This window comes from Brassica napus, chromosome C9, assembly GCF_020379485.1.
Source record: "Brassica napus cultivar Da-Ae chromosome C9, Da-Ae, whole genome shotgun sequence".
In the NCBI taxonomy this organism is placed as follows: domain Eukaryota; kingdom Viridiplantae; phylum Streptophyta; class Magnoliopsida; order Brassicales; family Brassicaceae; genus Brassica; species Brassica napus.
In genome coordinates, this window is record NC_063452.1 from 7,713,051 (window position 1) to 7,734,805 (window position 21,755).

The 21,755-nt window shown below is 34.7% G+C and overlaps 3 protein-coding genes and 1 non-coding gene across 4 annotated transcripts; 3 read left to right on the forward strand and 1 right to left on the reverse strand.

The window, feature by feature from the left end:
* Positions 1 to 2,411: 2,411 nt before the first annotated feature.
* On the forward strand, positions 2,412 to 2,518 carry LOC125593527. The gene has a single exon (XR_007329431.1). It is a non-coding gene; the product is annotated as a small nucleolar RNA R71 (small nucleolar RNA).
* A 6,691-nt stretch (positions 2,519 to 9,209) lies between these two features.
* LOC106409642 (BTB/POZ domain-containing protein NPY2) lies at positions 9,210 to 14,201 on the reverse strand. The gene is made up of 4 exons (XM_013850236.3): positions 11,952 to 14,201; positions 11,678 to 11,747; positions 10,410 to 11,591; positions 9,210 to 9,901 (listed from the first exon to the last, which is right to left on the reverse strand). The coding sequence occupies exons 1-4, from the start codon at positions 12,011 to 12,013 to the stop codon at positions 9,326 to 9,328; spliced, it is 1,890 nt and encodes a 629-aa protein (XP_013705690.1). The 5' UTR covers positions 12,014 to 14,201; the 3' UTR covers positions 9,210 to 9,325.
* Positions 14,202 to 16,529: 2,328 nt separating this feature from the next.
* On the forward strand, positions 16,530 to 17,518 carry LOC106409083 (histone deacetylase 6). The gene is made up of 4 exons (XM_013849766.3): positions 16,530 to 16,681; positions 16,763 to 16,899; positions 17,046 to 17,171; positions 17,253 to 17,518. The coding sequence occupies exons 1-4, from the start codon at positions 16,640 to 16,642 to the stop codon at positions 17,380 to 17,382; spliced, it is 435 nt and encodes a 144-aa protein (XP_013705220.1). The 5' UTR covers positions 16,530 to 16,639; the 3' UTR covers positions 17,383 to 17,518.
* Positions 17,519 to 18,078: 560 nt separating this feature from the next.
* LOC106411551 (zinc finger protein-like 1 homolog) lies at positions 18,079 to 21,488 on the forward strand. Its single transcript, XM_013852339.3, has 11 exons — positions 18,079 to 18,214; positions 18,354 to 18,431; positions 18,632 to 18,712; positions 19,170 to 19,287; positions 19,370 to 19,464; positions 20,087 to 20,158; positions 20,330 to 20,584; positions 20,698 to 20,809; positions 20,900 to 21,083; positions 21,177 to 21,266; positions 21,445 to 21,488. Exons 2-10 carry the CDS (start codon positions 18,408 to 18,410, stop codon positions 21,262 to 21,264), a joined length of 1,029 nt encoding a protein of 342 aa, XP_013707793.1. The 5' UTR covers positions 18,079 to 18,214; positions 18,354 to 18,407; the 3' UTR covers positions 21,265 to 21,266; positions 21,445 to 21,488.
* Positions 21,489 to 21,755: the final 267 nt, after the last annotated feature.

The following is a 21,755-nucleotide window of genomic DNA, read 5'->3' on the forward strand; positions in this document are numbered from 1 at the left end:
CTCACTCAAGCAAATCAATGTTAGTCTCAAAGAATGGTAAGGGTTTAAGGGTGTGGAGTGCCATTTGGGTTAACAAAAAGGTAATGAATGGAATAAGATAACCCAAATGTGTATGAGATCCATGACTACGTACGCAAATGCCCATATGCAAGAGAGATTAGATTCATTAAGTTCAGGTTCATTTGGAGCTGGTTTCAAGGCTATATAAATCTCACACAGAACAACAAGTTTCAAGCGGAGCTTTCAAGGCACAAAGCATACAAGTTTTCCAAGAGAAGTTTAAGCTATAAGTCAATCCCAATCATTGTTCCAAATGCAACATGAATGCAATCCTATATGCCGTAGACTCAATCCTAAGGATGCAAATGATGCAACTACATGCTTGTTTTTGGTTTTTTTTTTTTTTTTTTTTCTATGCAAATATGTATGTATAATGCAATGCATGAGACACAAAATCATCAAAGCAAACATGATCAAATACTTGGTACCTCCCCCAAACTTAAATGACACAGTCTCTGTGTTGTCAAGGAGAGAGAGATACCCAAAAAGAGAAAACTAATATGCAAAAACAAAATGGTATATACAAGGGAAAGTAGTGGGTTACCTTCTATTGGGAATGAGTAGAGGGAGATGCTCCCTCCTCGTTGTCCTCAGGTGGTAACTCTTCAAGGGTTTCATCAACAGGAGTGCCCATCTCTTCAATGTAGAAGGCTTGCCCGGACACAGTTGGTTTCTTCATTTTCTCCTTGATGTCAAAGTGGAGAACATGCCCTTTACCCAAATGGAGATCAATTGTGCCCTCTTTCACCTTAACAATTGCTCCTGCTGTAGCTAAGAATGACCTTCCAAGAATCAATGGGTCTTGAGCCTCCTCACCCATCTCAAGCACCACAAAATCTGTAGGTATCTCATACCTTCCAATCTTCACAGGTAGGTCCTCTAAGATGCCCACAGGGTACTTCACTGAACGATCAGCTAACACCAGAGAGAGTCTACACTTCTTGTACTGAGTGAATCCAAGCTTCTTTGCAACAGACAAAGGCATCACGCTGACACTAGCTCCCAAATCGCAGAGACATTTCTCAAATACCATAGGTCCAAGAGCACAAAGTAGTGTGAAGCATCCTGGATCCTCTAACTTTTCTGGAACATCAAGCCTTCGGATGATGGCACTGCACTCATGGGTAAGAATCATCATGCTTTCCATTTCCTTCTTCTTTGCAGCTACAACATCTTTCAGGAACTTGTTGTATTGAGGAATCAACATGAAAGCATCGATGATGGGTATTGCAACCTGAGCTTCACTCATTTGCTTCTCAAATAGAGCTTTGCACTTCTCTAGCAGCTGCCTCTTGAATCTACCAGGGAATGGTAGTTTGGGTTCATAAGGAGGAGGAACAAAAGAATTCTCACTTGCTGGAGCAAGAACTTCACCATCTTTCACTGTTTTCTTCTCTTCCCCAACCTTTCCTTTACCTTTGGCTTCCACAATCTTCTCCAAGATTTCATCATTGATTTTCTCATCAACAATCACCACTTCATCATCTAAGTTGATGGCAACCTCCTCACCTAGTTTCTCAGCATCCCTGGTGAGGGTTGTAGGAGGTAACTGCTTACCACTCCTAAGGGTGATAGCTTTGGCCTCCTTGGGGTTTTGGTCAGATTTTCCAGGTAGAGATCCTTGCTGGCGAGTCTGGTGAGTGTTCATGGAAGCAAACTGATTCTCTAAATTCTTGACTGTAGAAGCAAGATGTGAGAACTTGTTGTTGAGCTCATTGTAGCTCCCATCAATCTTGGAATGAAGGTTCTTCAACTCATAACCAACATGCTTCTCACTTCTAGTCTGAGACTCCAAGATTTGTTTCAGTAAGGTATCAGTGCTACTCTCTTGAGGAGCAGAGGAACCAGATGAGGGGTTTTGCTGAGGTTGATAGCTGCCTTGCTGGTTGTTTCGAGGCGGATAACCACTCTGTTGGTTGTTGGGATAGGATTTCTGTTGGTAGTTGTTGTATTGAAAGTTGGGCTCTTTTTTGTACCAGCTACCATTGTTGTTGATGAAACACAGCTCTTCCTGACCTTCCAAACCCTCAACCTCATGGACAACAGGTGGTGTCTCTTGGCTTTGGTTACCAACAAAGTGCAGCTGCTCTTGTATGGCTTTATCAGCAAGGAGGATGTCTATCTTATCCTGTAGAGCTTTCAACTCCTTCCTCGTCTGCTTATCATCTGTTCGACTGCCTCTGTCGTGGTCTCCACTGTAGACTGCATCACTCTTTACCATGTTGTCAACCAGCTCCTCTGCATCTTCCTCAGTTCTCCCCAAGAAGAACCCATTGCTAGCTGTATCCAGTCTGTCCATGTACTTAGGAAGAGCACCACGGTAGAATGTGCTCAGCAAGCTCTCCTTAGAGAAACCATGGTGTGAGCATTGAGCTTTGTAGCCCTTGAATCTCTCCCAGGCTTCACTGAAGCCTTCCAAGTTCTTCTGTTGAAAGCTGGAAATCTCATTTCTCAGCTTAGCAGTTCTTGAAGTAGAGTAGAACTTCTCCAAGAATGCTCTCTTGCAATCATCCCAAGTGGTGATAGAGTCGCTGGGTAGAGACTTCTCCCACTGACGTGCCTTATCCCCCAAAGAGAAAGGGAATAGCTTGAGCTTTAAGGCATCTTCGGACACACCATTGGTTTTTGACAACCCACAGTAGCGTTGAACTTGTCCAAGTGATCAAATGGGTCCTCTAGAGCCAAGCCATGATACTTGTTGTTCTCGATTATGTTGAGGAGTCCTGATTTGATCTCAAAGTTGTTGGCTGCGACGGCGGGTGCTCGTATTCCCAATCTATGACCATGAATATTGGGGCGGTCATAAGTGCCAATGGGTCGAGCTGCTCACTGTGGTGGAACGTTGTTAGCTCCATTGGCGTTCGCATCATTTTGAGGTATGTCTCCCATATCAGTATCCAATCTCTGCAAGTGAGCCTGTTGCTCTTCTTCTCTTTTCGCTCTAGCACACTCTCTCTCTAAAGCTCTGATGTCTGCAACTCTTGGAACTAGGTTTGATGGACCCCTGCTCCTCAAGTTCATACACCTTAAAGTTAAAGGGAGGTGAAGAAGGAGAATCAGTAACAAAAGAAAATAAAAATGACTTAGTCTCAAGCAAGTGACTAAATCTCAATGTTGAAATCAACTCAGAATTTGGCAACGGTGCCAATTTGGCGTTAGGAGTTTTCAAGGCTCCTAAGACAAATGTTGTAGTATAAGTGATTGTCGAACCAGTTCTGAGGGATATCAAAGCACTGAGAATGCAAGTACTCACTTAATCTAAGTGCAACCAATGATTTAGATGGTTTTTAAACTAATGATTAATGATAAATGAAATGACTTTCTTTACTAAGGGAAAAGAGAACTCATGGGCATAGGGATTAGACCTTGGGTGATCAAGTTTCGAACTAAGGATGGCAAACGATCAATCAAACTATCAACCTTAAGCCTAGACATAATTCTAAGCAAGCTCTATGTCTAGATAAATGCTCATTTGCTAACATATCTCAAACATCAAATGTCTTTGGTTGAATAATATGAAAGCAATCATTACTAACAGGTTTATTGGTTATCTTAACACTTTTAACAACAAATGTCTTTGGTAAAGTATGTTAAAAGCTTAGGAGAGTTGTCTCAGATATTTCATCAAACACCTTGTGGGTGGGAAATGTCTAAAGATCAACTTTTGAGTGGCCAACTCATAAGATGCATTATGAATACTCTACTAGCAAGGAACAAGAATGATCTACATTAAAACATCCTAGAACTAACCTAATCACCCTTGATCTCCCTAACCCATGAATTCAAAAGGTGATTACTCACTAATCTCCATGATTCCTCTTAAACTCATATTGGATTTCAGATTAATCATGTAGAGAAATAGATAAGAAATCAACAAGAACACTAGATGAAATCAATGAAATATGAATCAAAAGAAGTTTTTACTAGTTGTTCTTCAGAAAAAGGGATTCATTTGCCTCCCATGGCTTACCAAAAACACTTAACTTAGGTTTAGGCAATGTAAAACAACAAAACAAATGACCAAAAGGCCCCTGAAATAACATAAAAATCTTCTAAGAAAAACACGCGGAGCGACCTACCAAGGTCGCTCCAGGAGGTCGCTCCCGACGCGTTTCTTTGTGTCTCGACCCGTCAAAACGCGAGTGACTTGAGCTGGTCGCTCTGGCTGGGAGTGACTTGAGGTAGTCGCTCTGGACTGGTCGCTCTGGCTGGGAGCGACCTCGGTAGGTCGCTCTGAGAGGTCACTCTGCGATGCTCGACCAGGATGGATATGCCTCTAGTAAATTGATCATAACTCCTTCATTACATCTACAAATGACTTGAAACCACTTCCATTAGAAAGCTAACTCAATTTTCTGTGTCTCCACAAAATCTTAGCAACAGGAGATTTCTCTAAAGGCTCCATCCATGCTCATCTTTCACCTCCTTTTGGATCACAATGCTCCCAAACATTTCAAATCACTCCATGGCACACTCCAACACCTAATAAGGACAATGAATGCAAAATGCAACCTAGACATGGCTAAATCCTAATCTATATGATGAAAATGCTCATTGATGAATGGATAAAACAATGAAAATATGCAAGACATCACGCTCCGAAGCGTAAATGGCGAGCAACCTCGGGGTCTCGCTCTGGTAAGGTCGCTCCGAAGCGTAAATGGCGAGCGAGTTCATGGCGTCGCTCCGGTAGGGTCGCTCCCATGCACTGCTCATCCAATGTTCACCTTAATCACCTCTTTTGAGCTCCAAACGCACCCAAATGTCCCCAAGAACTCCATGTGGTACTCCAATACCTAATAAAGACTCATGCATGCAAAATGCAACCTAAACATGACTAAATCCTTGTCTATATGATCAAAATGTACAAGAATTAATGGCTAAAATCATATAATTATACAAGATATCATTTATCTTCCCTAGATTAAACTCCCGATCACTATCAAATACTTAGTGTAGATTTTAGGATCTACAAAAGTTTTTCTTCTGAGGATCTTAACTCTACCATGAAGATTATTCCAGTAATTAGTTCATGGGATTTGTGTTTGTGTTGAAAACATAATAGAAATGGGGAATACTCTGTAAATTCAAGTTATTGGTTAGCATCAAGGGAGAATTTGAAAGAGTACTGGACTGAGCAAATGTTAATCCTTCAATTAGTTGCCTAAAGAAGCATTATGGAATGTTCACAAAGCCCCAAAGATTTAAACCTTCATGTGGAAAACAATTTCTTCAGCCATACCAATAGCTTAATGTCTTGCAAGCAGAGGAATGAAGGTTGATCCAAGATGCAATTTTTGTGGTTTTGAAGGTAAATCTGCAAATCACATTCTGTTCAACTGTTATGCAAATCTGCAGGTTGGCGCACTTTCAAACTTCCCTACTCTTCAAGATTATTTCTGTAAAGACTCTTTATTTGTCAACATGTTTACCTCTTCTAAATGGGGGAAAATATTCAAATTCCGTCGGATATGAGAAGAAGCTTTTCTTGGATATTGTGGTTCCTTTGGATGAACAAAACAAAATGATGTTTAAAAGCGTGGAGGGTATATATAGAGCAGATTTGGTTAAAAAGTTTTGAGGAATCAAACAGTGAATGAGTGGTGCGTCGTCCACTTTCCAATAACGGGGTTGTAATTCCATTGGAAGCAATGTTAATAATAATTTTATCTAATCCACGAATGGCAGCATAAATTATGTTTCAAATAATTTTTTTACCAGTTCCTTCAAAACCATATAAAAAGAACAAGTCACTTTTCTTTTTAACCATATCATCCAATATCTCTTCTTAGAAAATTATTTGCTCATCTGTTATCACAGAAAGTAATCTTTCTTGTTCCTTTCTTTGTTCTTCTTGGTTATATTTGAGCTCATCGTCTACTAGATGGTTTCCATTGTAACTCTTATAATCATCTTGTTTAGGCATTTTTCATCCAGTTCTCCAAAGAGCGATCATTTTTTTCCTGATAATGTTGGATATCAGAAAGAGCATGATCTTTCGTTACCGTTAAAGCTGAAAATTTGATTAAAGTTAAATCAAAATATAAAAAAAAATTGTACATATACAACCCAAGGAAAATTTTAAAGATATTAGAAGATAGACTTTAGACGGATTATTGTGATTTTTCCTTTTGTGATACAAAATATCCCCTGTTAAATATTATTATGCTGATTCTCACACAAATTCTAGTTGTGCAGGACAATCGCTGATCAGCATAGTAACGAAAAAACTTACGTAGATAAAAACCGCTAAACCATATATACGCTCGCTTCACCAACCTATTATATATTGATTATCATTATAGAAAAATCTTAATACTTCACATGCCTATTTGAGTGTTGCATATGTTACCACATCCAAAGTCTGGATATCTTCAAAACATTATAGATCTTTTTAAAAATTTAGAATTTTTAAATAGTACGACTTTTCTATTTTCTTACCGACGTTTGCAATTCTTCAAATTACAGTAGATCGTTTCCTTGATTTCCATGCTCTTAGACCATCCGCAACCGTGATACCCGGTTAAAAATCCTTAGAAACTTTTTTTTATATTTTTTTTATATTTTTTATTATTATTATTTTTTTAGCTGAAAAAAAGAAAAAAAAAATAACCAACGGCGGGCCGCCATCTAACAGCGGGGCCCGCGAACATTTACAATACACCAAACGAATTGATCCTTAAAGAATGATATGAAGAGGCCAATCTTTAATATATTACGAGACCCATCAAGATTTTTACTATTTTTTTCCTAGATTTTGGAGCTAAAAAATTCGCAAGAGGTTCTATTGCGGATGCTCTTAAAATGATACAAAGGGAGTATCTCATAATAATTTATGGTATTCTTTTGGGGATAAATCTTACACGCTTCAGACCACCCTAAAAACTGAGATATACTCACATTTGTATGATGAACTAACTATACTTTCTAAAAGTTCTTCTTCGTCATGAATATATATTTTTTTGGTTCAGTAGATGAAACCATAGTATTTTTACAGATAAAGTACAATAATGAGTGGGAAAAGTTAGTATTCTCCATGTAGCTTCACATGTAAAAACATACCTAAAAGAATAACAAGGACATGGTAAAAATAATATGATTTGACAAATAATAACATCAAATAATAAGGAATAATTTTAAATGATACATGCAGTCCAAATAGAATTTTATTTCATCAACCATTTCATCTTTCTCGGCATTTCCTCCTGCTGATACATAATCCAGACCCTTGTGACTGACTTGAACAAATATTTTATTTCCCAAGTTTGGATGCACCACTCATAAATAAGTTCCTTGTTATATGGTACAACATACTTACTATCCCATTTGACCCATTCTTTTCGACATAGCGGTCATTGTCTCGACGTTTATAAGATGGAAAACCATTTTCATCTATAGATGTTACCATAGCATGGTTTTTTAGAACATTTCCTTTTTGCCTTACAATCCTGACGAGGATTTGCGGATTCACATGGCGCATGCATCATACTATCAATTACTATCTTATGCAAATCTGGATCATTTGTTTTGTCTAGAATTTCTGCAGATATAAAACTACCAATATCATCACCAGTAGCAATGTTATTGTCTTTTCAAGGAAAAAATATATATGTGCATGTGATAGACCTCTTTTCTGGTATTCAATGGTATACATAACTGCGATTAAAATAAACATATACTATAGAAGTCTTCTTGAGAAATCTGCTAATAAATTTTGAAGTCCGATATTGTCCTCAAATTTGAAAAACATGCATATCCAAAAATGTTAAAATGGCTTCAAACCAGAAAAAAAAAATCAATTTTTTTATTAAATAATAAACAAAAAAATCACATTAGGATGAATATATAGCATTTTAAAATCTAAGAAATAAAACACAAAATGCATACAATTTATAGATTTACCTTTAAAAGAGTGGAAGATGAAAACCGTGAAATGAAAAACCTACAAAACCAAGATAAAATAGTGAGAAAGACATCAAACAAAAAAATGAAATTGATATAAAGTTTAGTGTCTTCAAGTTCAAAGAGATTAAAAAGAGGTTGTAGAATTTCAGAGTGAGAAATATTACATTTTTGTTGCAACCATTTGAGAGAAAGGTAGAGAATACGTAGATTTTCTTTATATACGGAGATAAAAATTCCAATCATGTTTTTTATTTTCATCGGAAGACTTACCAAGAAGTCTTTTTTTTTTTGGTCAGCAGTCTTCTAAACCCTAAAATTAAATAACTAACTAAATAGTAACAAACACATCATTAAACATAAGATCAACTTATAAAGTGTTTAATGTATACAAAACTAAATACATTATATGTTAAATTTAATTTTTTAAATTTCTTTTTAAAGATTCTAAAATATAACTCCAAAAATACAAAAAATACTACAACATATGTTACCAAACCCTAAAGAAAAAACAATCATGAATTACAACATATATATATTCACTCATCTATATTGAAAACAATTCAATTTTAGTAAATCAAAATTTACATCATTTAGAATTGTTTACATCATAAAGATTAAATATTGAGAAGTCTGCTCATAGACGACTTCACTAACCTGAGAATACTTCGCAGACTTATAGTCGTAAAAGTTATACAATTTTTTTATTTGGTTACAAGGAGATGATTGAAATTTCACAATCCTTTTGGGTTAGTTTTGCATTTGTTAATCAAGTTTTAAGTTATTTTGGCAAATCCCCTAATAAACATGCAATATTGTAAAAACTATTTTGGAAATCCTTATTAAATATATCATATATTTATTTTACAAAAATAACAATAGAAAAAGTTTAATACAATCAAGGAAAATATATAACAAGCTATATAAAGTATGATAGAATTTTACAAATCAAGAATACATATATCTGCAGAATCCTTAACATCTAAAATCTATCAACTTTTCAAATTCTCAAACTCTACCCAAATCATTAGTCCGATAACCTCTCTGGGCTTATGTTTTAGAAATGAGTAAAGTATAAATGTCAAAATTTGTATGTAAAAACATTAAATATTTATTCATCTTATAGTTAAATGTATGTTTTTTTGAAAAAACTATATTGTATCTGTCAAAACATAAAAAATATTACATTATATTTCAGTTTAAAAAATTTCTTTATCCAGAAATCGTAGGCAACCACATAGCATCTCTTATAATAAAGGATCTCTTTTGCAAACAGACCAAACAAAATAGTCAAAGAAATTACAGTTGATTCATATAAATCTAAAGGAAAACCTTTCAAACATGTTTGTAAAGACCTTATTCATCAAGAAACAGAAACCTTCCTAGTCAAGTTTCTCGAAGGCGTTGCCGTTTTAGCCCCCTCTTCAGTTACAGATCCAAGACTCTCCGACGAATCTGAGCCACCACCTCCATTGTTCTTCTCTCCTCCTCCTCCTTTTCCCTGCAACTTCTTCCCGAACATCTTCCTTGACATTATCAAACTTTTCACTCTGCTTATCGCCGTCACCGCCGCTTTATCCGTGCTCTTACGTCCACTCTCTTCCTGCAGCTTCAGTGCGGCTATCTCGCTCTTCAATGCTCTCATTTCCTCTTCAGTTGCCACGGCGTCCCATTCGTCTTCCATAACCGTCGGCACTGATCTTGAGCTCCCATATGTCCCGCAGCTGCGTAGCTCCCTTATGCCTTTGGGAAAATCAGGTGTGCTGCTTCCCGACGAAGCAGACGCTCTCACTTGTTCGAAGAAGAGTACTTGCACCACCACACGTAGAGGAAGCCTGTCGTTTTGAACGGCGTGCATACACGCTTCCACCGACAGTTTCCGGCAATCCATCAACTTGCACATCCTTTTCTTCTCTCCCTTTGTGATTCCTGCATGTTCCTGAAACCAAACCATACCGGATCACAAACTGTTTTGTTTGGTTTCAGTTTCTATAACAGAGAGATAAACTAAGATTTGCCTCTTGAAAGTTTAGTAAGAAGTCCAATGTTTTTAAAACCGGACCGGAAGCAGAATCAGATAATTATTTAGGTCACGGTTCAATATGGTTCGACTAGGTCAAACATGATTCGATAATCTAGTTCAATACTTTTTAACTATACAAATTTAAAAGTAAAATTAGTAAATATGATAGATAATTATAATTAAATAAATATCAAATATAAAACATTATACATATAAACTATTTTTTGTTCATATAGTTTATATATTTTTGATAGTTTTAATACTTTTTATAAAGTTCAATAACTTTGAGATCCAATCCGACTACTGGACCGGTTCATGGTCGAATCACTTTTTAGACCCAACCCGGCTATGGATCAACCACAGAGGCAGTAGTCTTGTTTCAAAAACAACATTTGAAAAAAGAGATTTTTTTATTGATCCGTACCTTAAGATACATGTCAATAGCACGGTAGAGCCCATCATGTGCAGGCCTGGAGATGCTAGAAACACTCTCAGCAAGATCGATGAATTTAGATGCAGGAAGATTTGGATCTTTAGCAATCTCAGTAAGGTAGCCATCTATCAGTTTCACCACCATCAGCTTTGAAGCTTCGGATAAAATCCCAGGAAATTTCTTTACCTCTTGGACTTCGAATCCTTCGTCATCATCTTCAACCTCTATCTCACTGTTTTGATCTCTTGCCATGAATTCAACAACTATCTTCTTCACTAAGTCAACATCGTACAATGATGTTTCGCTTTCTTGATGAGATTTTATCAAGAGTTCGGCGACAGAAGCTTGTTCCAGTTGCTGTCCTATTCTTCTTACAAGCTGTTCCTTCACCGTCTCTCCGGAGTTTAACATAGTGGCTGCTTTCAACAGTTTAAGCAAGAAACCGCAAGAGACGCTGTCTTTCTCAGATGGCAGCAACCAAACAAGCGTCTCTATGACGGTCTTGTGCTTCACCAAATCTCCCTGTTCCATCACGCCTTTGTTAAAACCAGATAATCTTCTATATCCATAAGCTTTCAAAGCTTCTCCGATAACTTCTCCGCCAAGTACACCTTTCGATTTGATGTTCATTATAACCCTCTTGTAAAACTCAATCTCAAGCTCACACAAATCCTCGACCCACCAATCATGTGGAACTTCCCGAGCCCTGACTTGATCCGCACCGTTGTTTTCTTCAGCCAGTTTCTTTCTGTTGTAAGTGTAAGACCATTCGACGTGGGATACATTGACGCAGGCCTTGCTCGCTATGGCGTCAATGCAGAGGCTAACAAGTTTGAGGTCCTCGGAGAGTGGTGAGAACGTTTTAGTGGTTTGAAGAACAATGATGGAGTCTTTCCAGCTACGGAAGAGGCTCGAGTTTAGAAACACATCGATCTTGTAGATCAAGTTTCCTTTCTCGGCCGTCTCGTGCATCCCTAAGTACTCAGCTGCACATCTTGTAGCCACAACGTTGTAGGCACTTAGGGTTACTGTCATGCCGTAACAGAACTTAGCGCACGTCTCGAAGGCAGTTGGTCCGCCGGGTATACCAGAGATATCAACCTCATCGGCGTTGTTTTTGTCTGTGCTTGAGAGCAACTTTTGCAAGCATGCAGATTTAGACAGAAGAGGAAACTGCAGAGGATAAAACAAAAAAAATCATCAAAAGCTCAAAGCCAACACTTGTGGACATAAGTCATATGGAGAGAAAATTTACATACCTTATGCAAACAAAATCTCGATCCGTCAACATTGATAGTAATGTCACTAGCCAGTTCATTTTCTACGTACCTGCGTTAGATAAAATAAACATCTAAACTCAGCGATAATCAACTATGGCTACTCTGTTTTTGATATGCAAGGAACAAAAAATGCAAGCGTTTATGTTCTCTCTACAAGACATCAAAACTAACAGAACGAGAACAAGAACAAGTATAGATCACCGCAGTAGCTGGGGAAAAAAAAATACAAACCTGATAAAGATTTGGATATTACCTGACATTATTCCCATCAGTTTTAATCGAATCTGGCTTCGACCCAATTTTCATGAACTTCATTTTTCTTCCCCTAGGAAAAAAAAACTCTTGAAGAGCTAAAAATCAATTGCTTTCAGAACAGAAGAAAGAGCAAGAAAAGCCTCAAGAATCACAACGTCCACTTCATCCAAATTAGTTTAACCATAACCAAAACCGTTCCCCTTAAAATGGAAATAAAGATGTTCCAAGAACTGAGGGTGGGGACCAGATTGTTCCTTTTATGCAACTAACTTAACTTCTTCCCTTGGAGATCTAAAAGCACACACACAGAGAAAGGAGAAAAAAAAAGCCAAAAGAAAGAAAAGAAAAGCCTCAAATGCAGAGAACTGACTCTAAAACCAATTAGATTAACAACATGATGCAACTTTTCTTTCCTCTTTATTAAATTGTTAACTTGTATAATAATCAAACAAATAAAAGGTTCTCTTTTCAATGGAAGAGCGAATCAGAGAAGCAAATTGCTTCCTTGTAGACCAGCAAATGGCCGTGAAGCGCGGCCAAACAATGCAAACGAAGGGGACAATACCGTAGCAAAGTGTCCCAAGTGCAAATCCGAATCAAGAATCAAGAATCAAGATCCATCCTCTTAATGACTTATTGTACTTTGTTTAATTAATTGTAACTAATGTAATGCAGCTTAAGATTAGAATTAAAATAATGGATTTTTAATCTGTGTTGTGTTTCTTCAAGTCTCAAGGTCCAACTTTGAATCACATGGTTATAGTATTAGTTTATTCAAACCGTAGAAGTTTGGGAAGCTGCAGATTTAAAAACAGGTAAAAACAGCATCTTGATATCAGTAGAAGAAAACCACCACAACGGTAGACAAGAAGAATCTTTTATTTGTTTGTCCTTTCTCCTTTTAATATTTTTCCTGGAAGTTAAACATATGAAAGAATAATGAAAGCATAAAACTGCAAATTACAGGTGCTCTGATCTATTTTAAGTTGACCAAACAACTAAATCTGAGAATTTACAAGAAAATTTCACAAAGTTAAACTACTTTAGGCTGAAGAACCCTAATTAACGGAACACATTTAATCAGATCAATGAGATTTCAATATAAACAATAATGAACCAATCGAAAGAGACTATTCACATGACAAAGGTAACATGTATTTATGACTTAAATGTGACTGAATTTCACCTAGGATTAGGCTCTCAAAACTTGCTGACATGACTAATATGAAATTAATTTAATTAAACCGTTCTTAATTACCATAATTTCAATTTCGATTCGTGTTAAATTATGTGGTTATCCTAACCAAAAATTGCTAACTTATTATGCTTTTGAATTCATTTGGTTTAATATCATATTATAAAATTTGATGTATATTCTACACATATACATGTCAATCATTTTGTTTGATATCACATTATAAAGTTTGATGCATATTCTAAACATATACATATATATCGTTTCATTAAGTGTTTCAGTTACATATACTGTCTATGCAACATATATGGTTTAGATACACAATTGTGGTTCGGTCTAATTCAGTTGAGCTTCCTTATATACTATGATTTCGAAATCATACATTAATTCCATATGAAACTCCTTCTACTATGAGTCAAAATATTACCTATTTAGGGTTTAGTGTTTGGATTTTAGGTATGCAGACATGTAATTATTAGTTTTTAGGGTATAAGGTTTAGGTTTGAAGAGTAAAGTATGGTACACGATAAATTATGTTGTAAAAGAATGATATTTGATTGATAACCACATAAAATGTGATACTCAGTTTTGAGATTGTTTCAAGAAACTACGTTTCTTATATTTTTTTCACCAAAATTCTTTTATTCATAATACAAGTATATCGTCTATGTGAAAGACAAAATGCTAAATTTATACCATAAAATAGTTTAACCATTAATTTAAATATAACCAATTATGGTACATACAATACTATAGTCAAACATAATACTTTTTGAACTATATTAAACAAAAAATTTCAAACATAGTAATACCAATATATTTTTGAATATATTCTTATGATCATTTGGTTAACCAGTCAAATACTTATGTATACATCTTCCTCTCACGTAGAACATAATCGGTTAACTCTCTCTTATACATAACAATGTCGATTGTCACAAAATAATGTCTCATACTATGTTCTGGTGACCTTGCGAGAACCATCCAGTGAGACTCAGAAAATTCGTGTCAAGATTATCAACAAATGGAATTTGTAAAAATCTAGAACCTCTATTGAGTTAATCCTTGTCGATGAAAAAATTAGTTTAATGTTCCTTTTATCATTGTTTTCAAAAGATGTTAATGTTTCTTCATGACATAAAAAAAATACTAATACATCATTTTTGATAAATAAGGGGCTCCAAATTGCATGCATCTATTAATGATTTTATATGACCAAGGAAAAAACAACCATAACCGTTATTCTACGTTTGATGATCTTTAAAATCTGACATGTTTTCATCAGATCCGTGCTCGAAATCCTTTTCTCGGTTTGGAGAGATTCAAATAAGATCCCCATAAAATTTGTAACATATAAGAGATAAATGAAGGAAATCATTCAAAAATCTCTAATGGCATAAAATGTTAAAATCTGTTTGTTTAAAGCGTATAAATTTATAAGAAAACTGTAATTAAATAAAATATATGTTTGAAAAACTACTATAAATGGATATAATTATAACCATTAAAAGAAACATCTTCTTAATTAAAAAACTACTTTCAAAATAAAATTCATGGAAAAGATTAAAGGTGATCTAAGGTATTTGGTTGTGTAATGTAAAAGTTATACTTTCTTTGATTTGCAAAGAGTGTCGGTAAGATTAAAGGTGATCTAAGGTATTTGGTTGTGTAATGTAAAATATTTTTACATTAAATTGTGTTGATATAAAATTTTATTTATTTTTAAATATTCTATTTGTTTAGAATATTTCATTTTTTATTTGTTTTAATTTATCTTTAACAAATTAAAATTGAAACAGAGTAACACATCTTTAACATGTCTCACGTTGATTAAATTTCATTTTTATAATTTTTTAATATAAATGATTTAATGTCTTTGTTTAAATAATCTTGTATTTGATTAGAATATTGCATGATTGATGAAATAATGTATAAAACATACAATCGTAAAAATATCAATTGCAACCTGTTGCACTATATTATAAAGTAATATAAAGATTAGTTAATTTGCATATTATGTTTTTATCAAGTAAAAATATATTTATCTTAATATAATATCTATTTTCTAAAAATTTATTATATAAATAATAGTTAATTTTAACTGATATAATATTTACTTTTTTATTTATAAATTACAGTATATTGTAAAATGTCGAAATATTTGTTACTTTGTGTGTATATAACTTTAAATTACTTTTATATTTACAAATTAACTAATTAATTAAGTGATTTAGTTATATTAATTATTTGATTTAATATCTAATAATTATTAAATTATATATTTAATATTTATAGTTTTACTGTGTATATAAATTGAAATTTAAATTAGTATTAATGTCTAATAATTATGAAATCATTTAGTTCTTTAAATATTAATAAAGTTTTAATATATATAACGAAATGTAGTTTTAAAAATATATAATAGGCTTTTTATTAGTTTGCAATCTTAAAAACAAATTGTGCAAATATTTTCTTGGTTATTTTATATTTGAAATATCTAATTGAATTAGTAAGTTGTTAAAAATTTATTAGAGTGCATAATTAATAATTTAATACAAGGATCCAATTTTGGTAATATAATATGGTATACTAAGGTTACGTCCAAATTGTGCCTTTTTAATAATATTGATTAACTAAATGAAATAATTTAAATAAAAATTTTTTTATTATTCAAAAAATTAAAAGAAAAATAATATATAAAGATTCACATATAGGAGTGTGGAATACTATTGTTTTGAAACCAAAAAGTAACTCAAAAATTATAATAGTAAGATTATTTTATATTTATAAAACTTAGTTAAGAAATCTCCATTTTGACCCTTTTTATATGGTTTGACTTTTAAATTAGTAAATCAATGTCATTTTTTCAACAATAACCACAATTATGTTATTTTGAAATGAACCATTAAAATACGGATACCATTATTCAAAAATACACTAAATCTAAAATATTTTAACACTTAAATTTAAGATTTAGTGATTATGGTTCATGATTAAGTATTTAGAGGTGAGGTTGAGTTTATAAGCTTACATAAATATTTTTATAAATTATTTTTAATATTTACAAATGATTTGGAAGATTAGTCATTTGTAAGATTAGTTAGTCTTTTTATCACAACTTTATGATATTTATGAAAATGAGTTTTATAAAAAGTAAATTTGAAAATTATATCAAATTTGTGGTAGAATTGAAATTCTCTCAGATATTTTTTTTTGAGTTTTATAAATGTAAAATTATTTTTTTCTAATTTTTTGGAAGGTGAATTATTTTATTTCTTTGACAAAAAGGAATTATTTTCTATTCTTATTTAATACTCTTTGACAAAAAAAAAAGAATTATTTTCTATTTCTATTTAATATTTTTCACAAATTTCCACGAAAAAGTATAAATACGTGAACAAAAAAAAAAAGAAAGTCGAAAGTCAAAAGTCAAAACGGTGCCCGAAATCATCCCCAGTGCGTTTAGATATTCTCGGCGTTGCTTTCATCCGATGTCGAACGTAGGACCTTCCTCCTCCTCATCTTCTCAGCCGGTAAACCCTAATCTCCCTTAATCTTCCGATATCGTTTCCAGATCTCTGTCGTTTTCCTCTCAATCAATCTCTCTTTCGCAGGAAGTTGCAGATGAAACCCAAGACTGGATTCTCGGAGCCGGGTCGGGTTGGGTCGAAGCCCGAACATCTTGCGATCACTTGAATTCCCTTTCTCCCGATCTAGCTCGCTTACCAAATCCTGATACTCCCTGTTCAAGGTTTCACCCTTTGATCCTTTCTTTTTACGTTTTTGTTGAAATTGAACATAAGAAAAGATACGAGGATGTTTTTTTGTTTTGTTTGATGGTATCTTGATTTTGTGACATTGCTTATTGTATTAACTCAATTATCTCTACTTGATAAGGTGCGAAAACCCGGTAGAGAACTGGTTATGTCTTTGCTGTAAAGAGGTTATGTGCAGCCGTTTTGTCAACAGGCATATGCTTATGCATCATCAACAGACTGCTCACTGCCTTACCCTCAGCTACAGGTATATGCTTCTGTGTGTTTGTTCTTTTTTTTTTTTTTTACTTTACCGGCAACTCATATGCTAATTTTGCTGCGGGGACAGTGACTTGTCAGTGTGGTGCTTCTGCTGCGAAGCGTATCTTGATGCTCAGGTCATATTACAGCTGAGACCAGTTCACCAAGCTGCTTATATTCTCAAATTCGGCGAGGCTCCTCCCTTACCCCAACTTTGAACATTCAAAGCTCTTTGTGTTTTTCCCGTCGCTATTTTTTGGTTCCTTGAAAGCCAGTGAGATTTATATTACGTTTCTTTAAAAACGATATTAATTATCAACTTTCTCCAATTTGGCTGATAAAATTATCAACATAGATCACTGCCTTCCGTTAAAACGTTAGCGTATAATTCAACCAACCATTCCAATGTAGAGTTCTTTGATCTCACAATTATTTGGTATAATCATGTTCTTCCTCTTCAGTAAGGAGAAGGAGGTCCGGTTCTTTTGCATTCTTCAATAAGCTTGAATCATATTCTTGTGTTTGAATTCCCATATAATTTTACTGTCTCTTTCGATTCATCATTGTTATTTGTATAATGTATACTCAATAATAAACACATTTCATCTTCAAACCACTTTATTAGCTTCTTGTTTAACACATTAGATCAAATTATAGCCAAATATTTCTAAGTGGGTTATGAAACCCATTAATTTACCTAACTTGAGTAAGTGTATGTCATTAGATTATATGTTTTTTTTTGGTAGGAACATTAGATTATATGTTTATATGTAAAACAAAAACATCTTAACCGATTTTCGTTCAAATTGTAAATTTTACTAAACAAATATTTTTTTTTCTTTCTAAAGATCTGATTTAATGATATTAGGCAAAAAAAAAAAAACATATAAATTTATTTGATGTTGGAAGTAAATACTCAGAACAAGTTTAATGTTTAAGTTAAAAAAAGAAAAGAAATATAAATATATATATTCATCATATAGGCGATAAAGATAAAGGGGAAGCGCTTCCGGAGAATCGATACGGAGCTAAATCAATCGCTTCTGCTCGGTACGTTCCGATCTTCCATCTCTAGTCTCCTTCGATCCATTTGTTCTCTCTCTCTCTCTCGAGAGAGATGTTGCTTAACTCCAATGATCCGATTTGATATGTATATCTTCTTCTGTGCGTGATCCGTTTAATCTAGCAGAGACCCTAAGCTTGCTGAGATCGCACTCTGGCTTATCCACCCTGATCTCTCCCAATGGTGGTCTGCAAATGCAGAAAGGTACGATTCGTTTCATCATCTGTCCAAGTGTTCGTGATCTCAGATCTTGCATCTGACTTTTTGGGTTAAGAAATTGGGAAATTAGTTTTGGATTTGTCTGCATGTGTTTCAAAATCTCTGTGGTTTGTAGGAGAAATCATTAACTAAGGGAATGCTAATGTTTTTTTTTAATTTCTCTTCTTTTTTTTTTTTTTGTGCAGGCTACTAAGCTGTATTGCTTTGTTCACAAGGTCCCTGTTTGTGGGGAATGCATTTGCTTCCCGGAGCATCAAACCTGTGTGGTATGTTCATCAAAGTCTTATGCTTTCTTGTTACCCTGACCTGATTGTTTTGTAGACGAGTTAAGTGAAGTCTCTTGTTGTTTGGAATGTGGTGTCCTTGTTCAAATTGCTAAAGACTCTTAAAAAGTTGTATTTTGCAGAGTAGAAGCAAGCTCCCTTGTCTGATTCTGTCAATGTATCTCAGCTCTTTCCTACAGTGTTTATTTTATTTTGTTCGACATTTATGGATGTTCTTTTCACGCCTGTATGTCACTAACAGATGCATTACTGTCATCAAGATCTATTTCTCGGGGCATTTTATGTATTTTTTTTTTTAATGATTTGTGTTCATAAGCAGCCATCTGATCTATTTTTATAGTCTTTCTATTGCCATGTTTTCCCCCATCTATAGTTGGACAATGTTCAAAATTTTTTTTTTCTTCTTTGAAAGATGTTTATATGATTTTGTTATCTATAGGTCCGGACTTATTCGGAATGGGTGATAGATGGAGAGTATGACCAGCCGAAGTGTTGTCAATGCCAATCAACATTTGATGAGGGGGGAGGTCTTCAAGTCACTCGGTTGGGTTGTTTGCGTATGTTATCTCACTCTTATCATTAGTGGATCAGACTTTTTTACTTCTTAATACGTAAAATCTAACTCTTTATTTGTGTCAGATGCTATACACACAACTTGCTTGGTTTCGCTTATCAAGAGTTTTCCTCCTCATACTGCACCTGCTGGTTATATCTGCCCATCTTGTAGCACCCCTGTAAGCCCTATTGATTTGTAGAAATTTTTTTACTTTCTTGTTTCTGTCGCATTGTTTCCCTTACTTGTTGGTATATTGTGGGAACTCTTGTTTGGTGTCTCCTATCGATTCATAGATTTTGAGAGAGTTGGAGTGATTCTATGTGTTCATTTTTAAAGAGTATTTGCAGGTGGAGAACTATGTGTGCATTTTTGGAGTATTTGGTGTCATGTTTTGCACTTAACGTTATAGGTTGAATTTTGTATAATATTCTCAAGTCAATGTCAACACTTGTTTGTAATGTAGCAGATTAAAGTCAAGCAATCATTTTATGCCTTCTTGTATAGATAATCTTTGAGAAGTAATTAAAATAAGAATAGCTGATGATAAATAATTCATGCTCTCTTGAGTCCTTCTATTAAAAATCGGATGACTTTGAGCTGCTTCCTTTAGTCTGGTGTGTACTACTGCACCTATTGATGTAATATGGTGGATGTAGCTCTATCTAGGTTCTTTTGGTCCTGAGGGTTTGATGTAAATGCCACTCCTGTCACTCTGGTTGTATCTTGTATATTGCTTCAAATAACTGTTCGTTCTTGGAAGAGTGCCATATTATAGCTCTCATATGGTCGTCAAATTTCAGATATGGCCTCCCAAGATGGTAAAAGATGCTGGATCGCGGCTTCATGCACAGTTAAGGGAAGCGATTTTGCTGGTCAGTTTTATTCTTTAGCTCAATTGCTGCTGCAGGTTATCCAAGTTGTTCTTGAAAGAAGTTAAATTCTTAAAATTATTAGTTTGCCCTCACTCAAGACATCTCTAAATGAGAGCATATATTATTCCCATTAATGTGACAGTTTAATTTTTTCGTTTCTCTATTTGCCAGACTGGTCTTGAGAAGAATCTATTTGGGAACCATCCAGTTTCTCGATCCACTGAATCTCGTAGCCCACCCCCTGCATTTGCGTCAGATGCATTGATTAATGTATCATCATCTTCTCATACACTAGAAGGGAAGAATCTTCCTGATGGTTATTCAGTAGCTGGAAATGGAGAATATTCCAAATCTGCGGTTTCAGAGATAGTTGAGATAGATGTTCCTGCTTCTGCTGGGAATTACATGAAAACCTCAAGCCCTGGAGTAAGACATTCTTCTAAAAATATGACTTCTTCCACGAAAACTGGTTGTAGCTCCAGTGTTTGCTTCTATGATTTGTCACAATAACCTTAACTATCAATTGATGTTGTATATAGTTTGCTGCTGCTGCTGCACGGAAAGGTGTACCCGCTGTGGACAGACAGAACTCTGAGACTCTATATTATGCAGACGACGAAGACGGGAATAAAAAAAAGTATTCAAGAAGAGGTGAGAGAATAAACTTGTCTTTCTGAAATAATGTCTATGCGTTTTTGCTTTAACTGACTAAGACTGGTTATTTTTTTTGCTCCATGTAAGGTCCTCTTCGTCACAAGTTTTTGCGGGCTTTACTACCATTCTGGTCAAATGCATTACCAACTCTACCCGTGACTGCACCACCTCGTAAAGATGCAACAAAGGGAGAAGATGGTTCAGAAGGACGTGTAAGACATCGATCATCAAGGATGGATATACGAAAAATACTCCTTTTCATAGCAATCATGTGAGACCTTGTTTATTGTTTTTTTTTCTCAACTGCTTTTCATATCATCAACTATAGGGTAATTGTTAACTCAACCATGTAACTGATGTGCAGAGCATGTATGGCAACAATGGGGATCTTATACTACAGACTTGCGCAACGGGTAATTGGTCAAGAATTACCCGATGAGGAGCAGCAATGAAGGTAATATCGTATCGGACAGGGTGATAAGACTGGATCAACATAGATATTCCATGTTTATTCAAATCAGCTTGCCCTACTTTAGATCCTTTTGGACGTCTAGAAAATGTTAATTTCGAGAATTGTCGGATGCGGTTCTTTGATTCTCATCTGTTTCTGTTTCTTGATATGTTTGGTATAGACGAAAATGCAATTTATGGACGGCTTAGCATTTTCTATGTTCAACATTTTGCGTGCTCTCGAGTAGTCTCTCTCCGAGAATCGGTCTGTTGGGAAAATTACCCAATATCGATGAGATGAAGATGGGATTAGACAACTAAAAGATTTAAGAAGAAGACTCTTTATAATTTTGGAAAGGGTTTACAAAGATTTTGTTTTGAGAACTCTCTCTTACAAATGTTTTCTCTCTTTGTTTTCTTGATGTGGATGATTACAAATGGTGCTAAGCACCCCTATTTATACAAGTGGAGGAGCACACTCCAACAAGTTCTA

Bases quoted from the DNA above. Each gene is read 5' to 3' on its own strand.
- LOC106409642 (XM_013850236.3), bottom strand. From the start codon at position 12,013: ATGAAGTTCATGAAAATTGGGTCGAAGCCAGATTCGATTAAAACTGAT. The intron at 11,748-11,951 runs GTAATATCCAAA...TATCTAACGCAG, and splicing joins ACTGATGGGAATAATGTCAG to GTACGTAGAAAATGAACTGG. The intron at 11,592-11,677 runs GTATGTAAATTT...TATCCTCTGCAG, and splicing joins CGAGATTTTGTTTGCATAAG to TTTCCTCTTCTGTCTAAATC.
- LOC106409083 (XM_013849766.3), top strand. From the start codon at position 16,640: ATGTCGAACGTAGGACCTTCCTCCTCCTCATCTTCTCAGCCG. The intron at 16,682-16,762 runs GTAAACCCTAAT...TCTCTTTCGCAG, and splicing joins CCTCCTCATCTTCTCAGCCG to GAAGTTGCAGATGAAACCCA. The intron at 16,900-17,045 runs GTTTCACCCTTT...CTACTTGATAAG, and splicing joins CCTGATACTCCCTGTTCAAG to GTGCGAAAACCCGGTAGAGA.
- LOC106411551 (XM_013852339.3), top strand. From the start codon at position 18,408: ATGGTGGTCTGCAAATGCAGAAAG. The intron at 20,585-20,697 runs GTAAGACATTCT...TGTTGTATATAG, and splicing joins TGAAAACCTCAAGCCCTGGA to TTTGCTGCTGCTGCTGCACG. The intron at 21,084-21,176 runs GTGAGACCTTGT...ACTGATGTGCAG, and splicing joins CTCCTTTTCATAGCAATCAT to AGCATGTATGGCAACAATGG.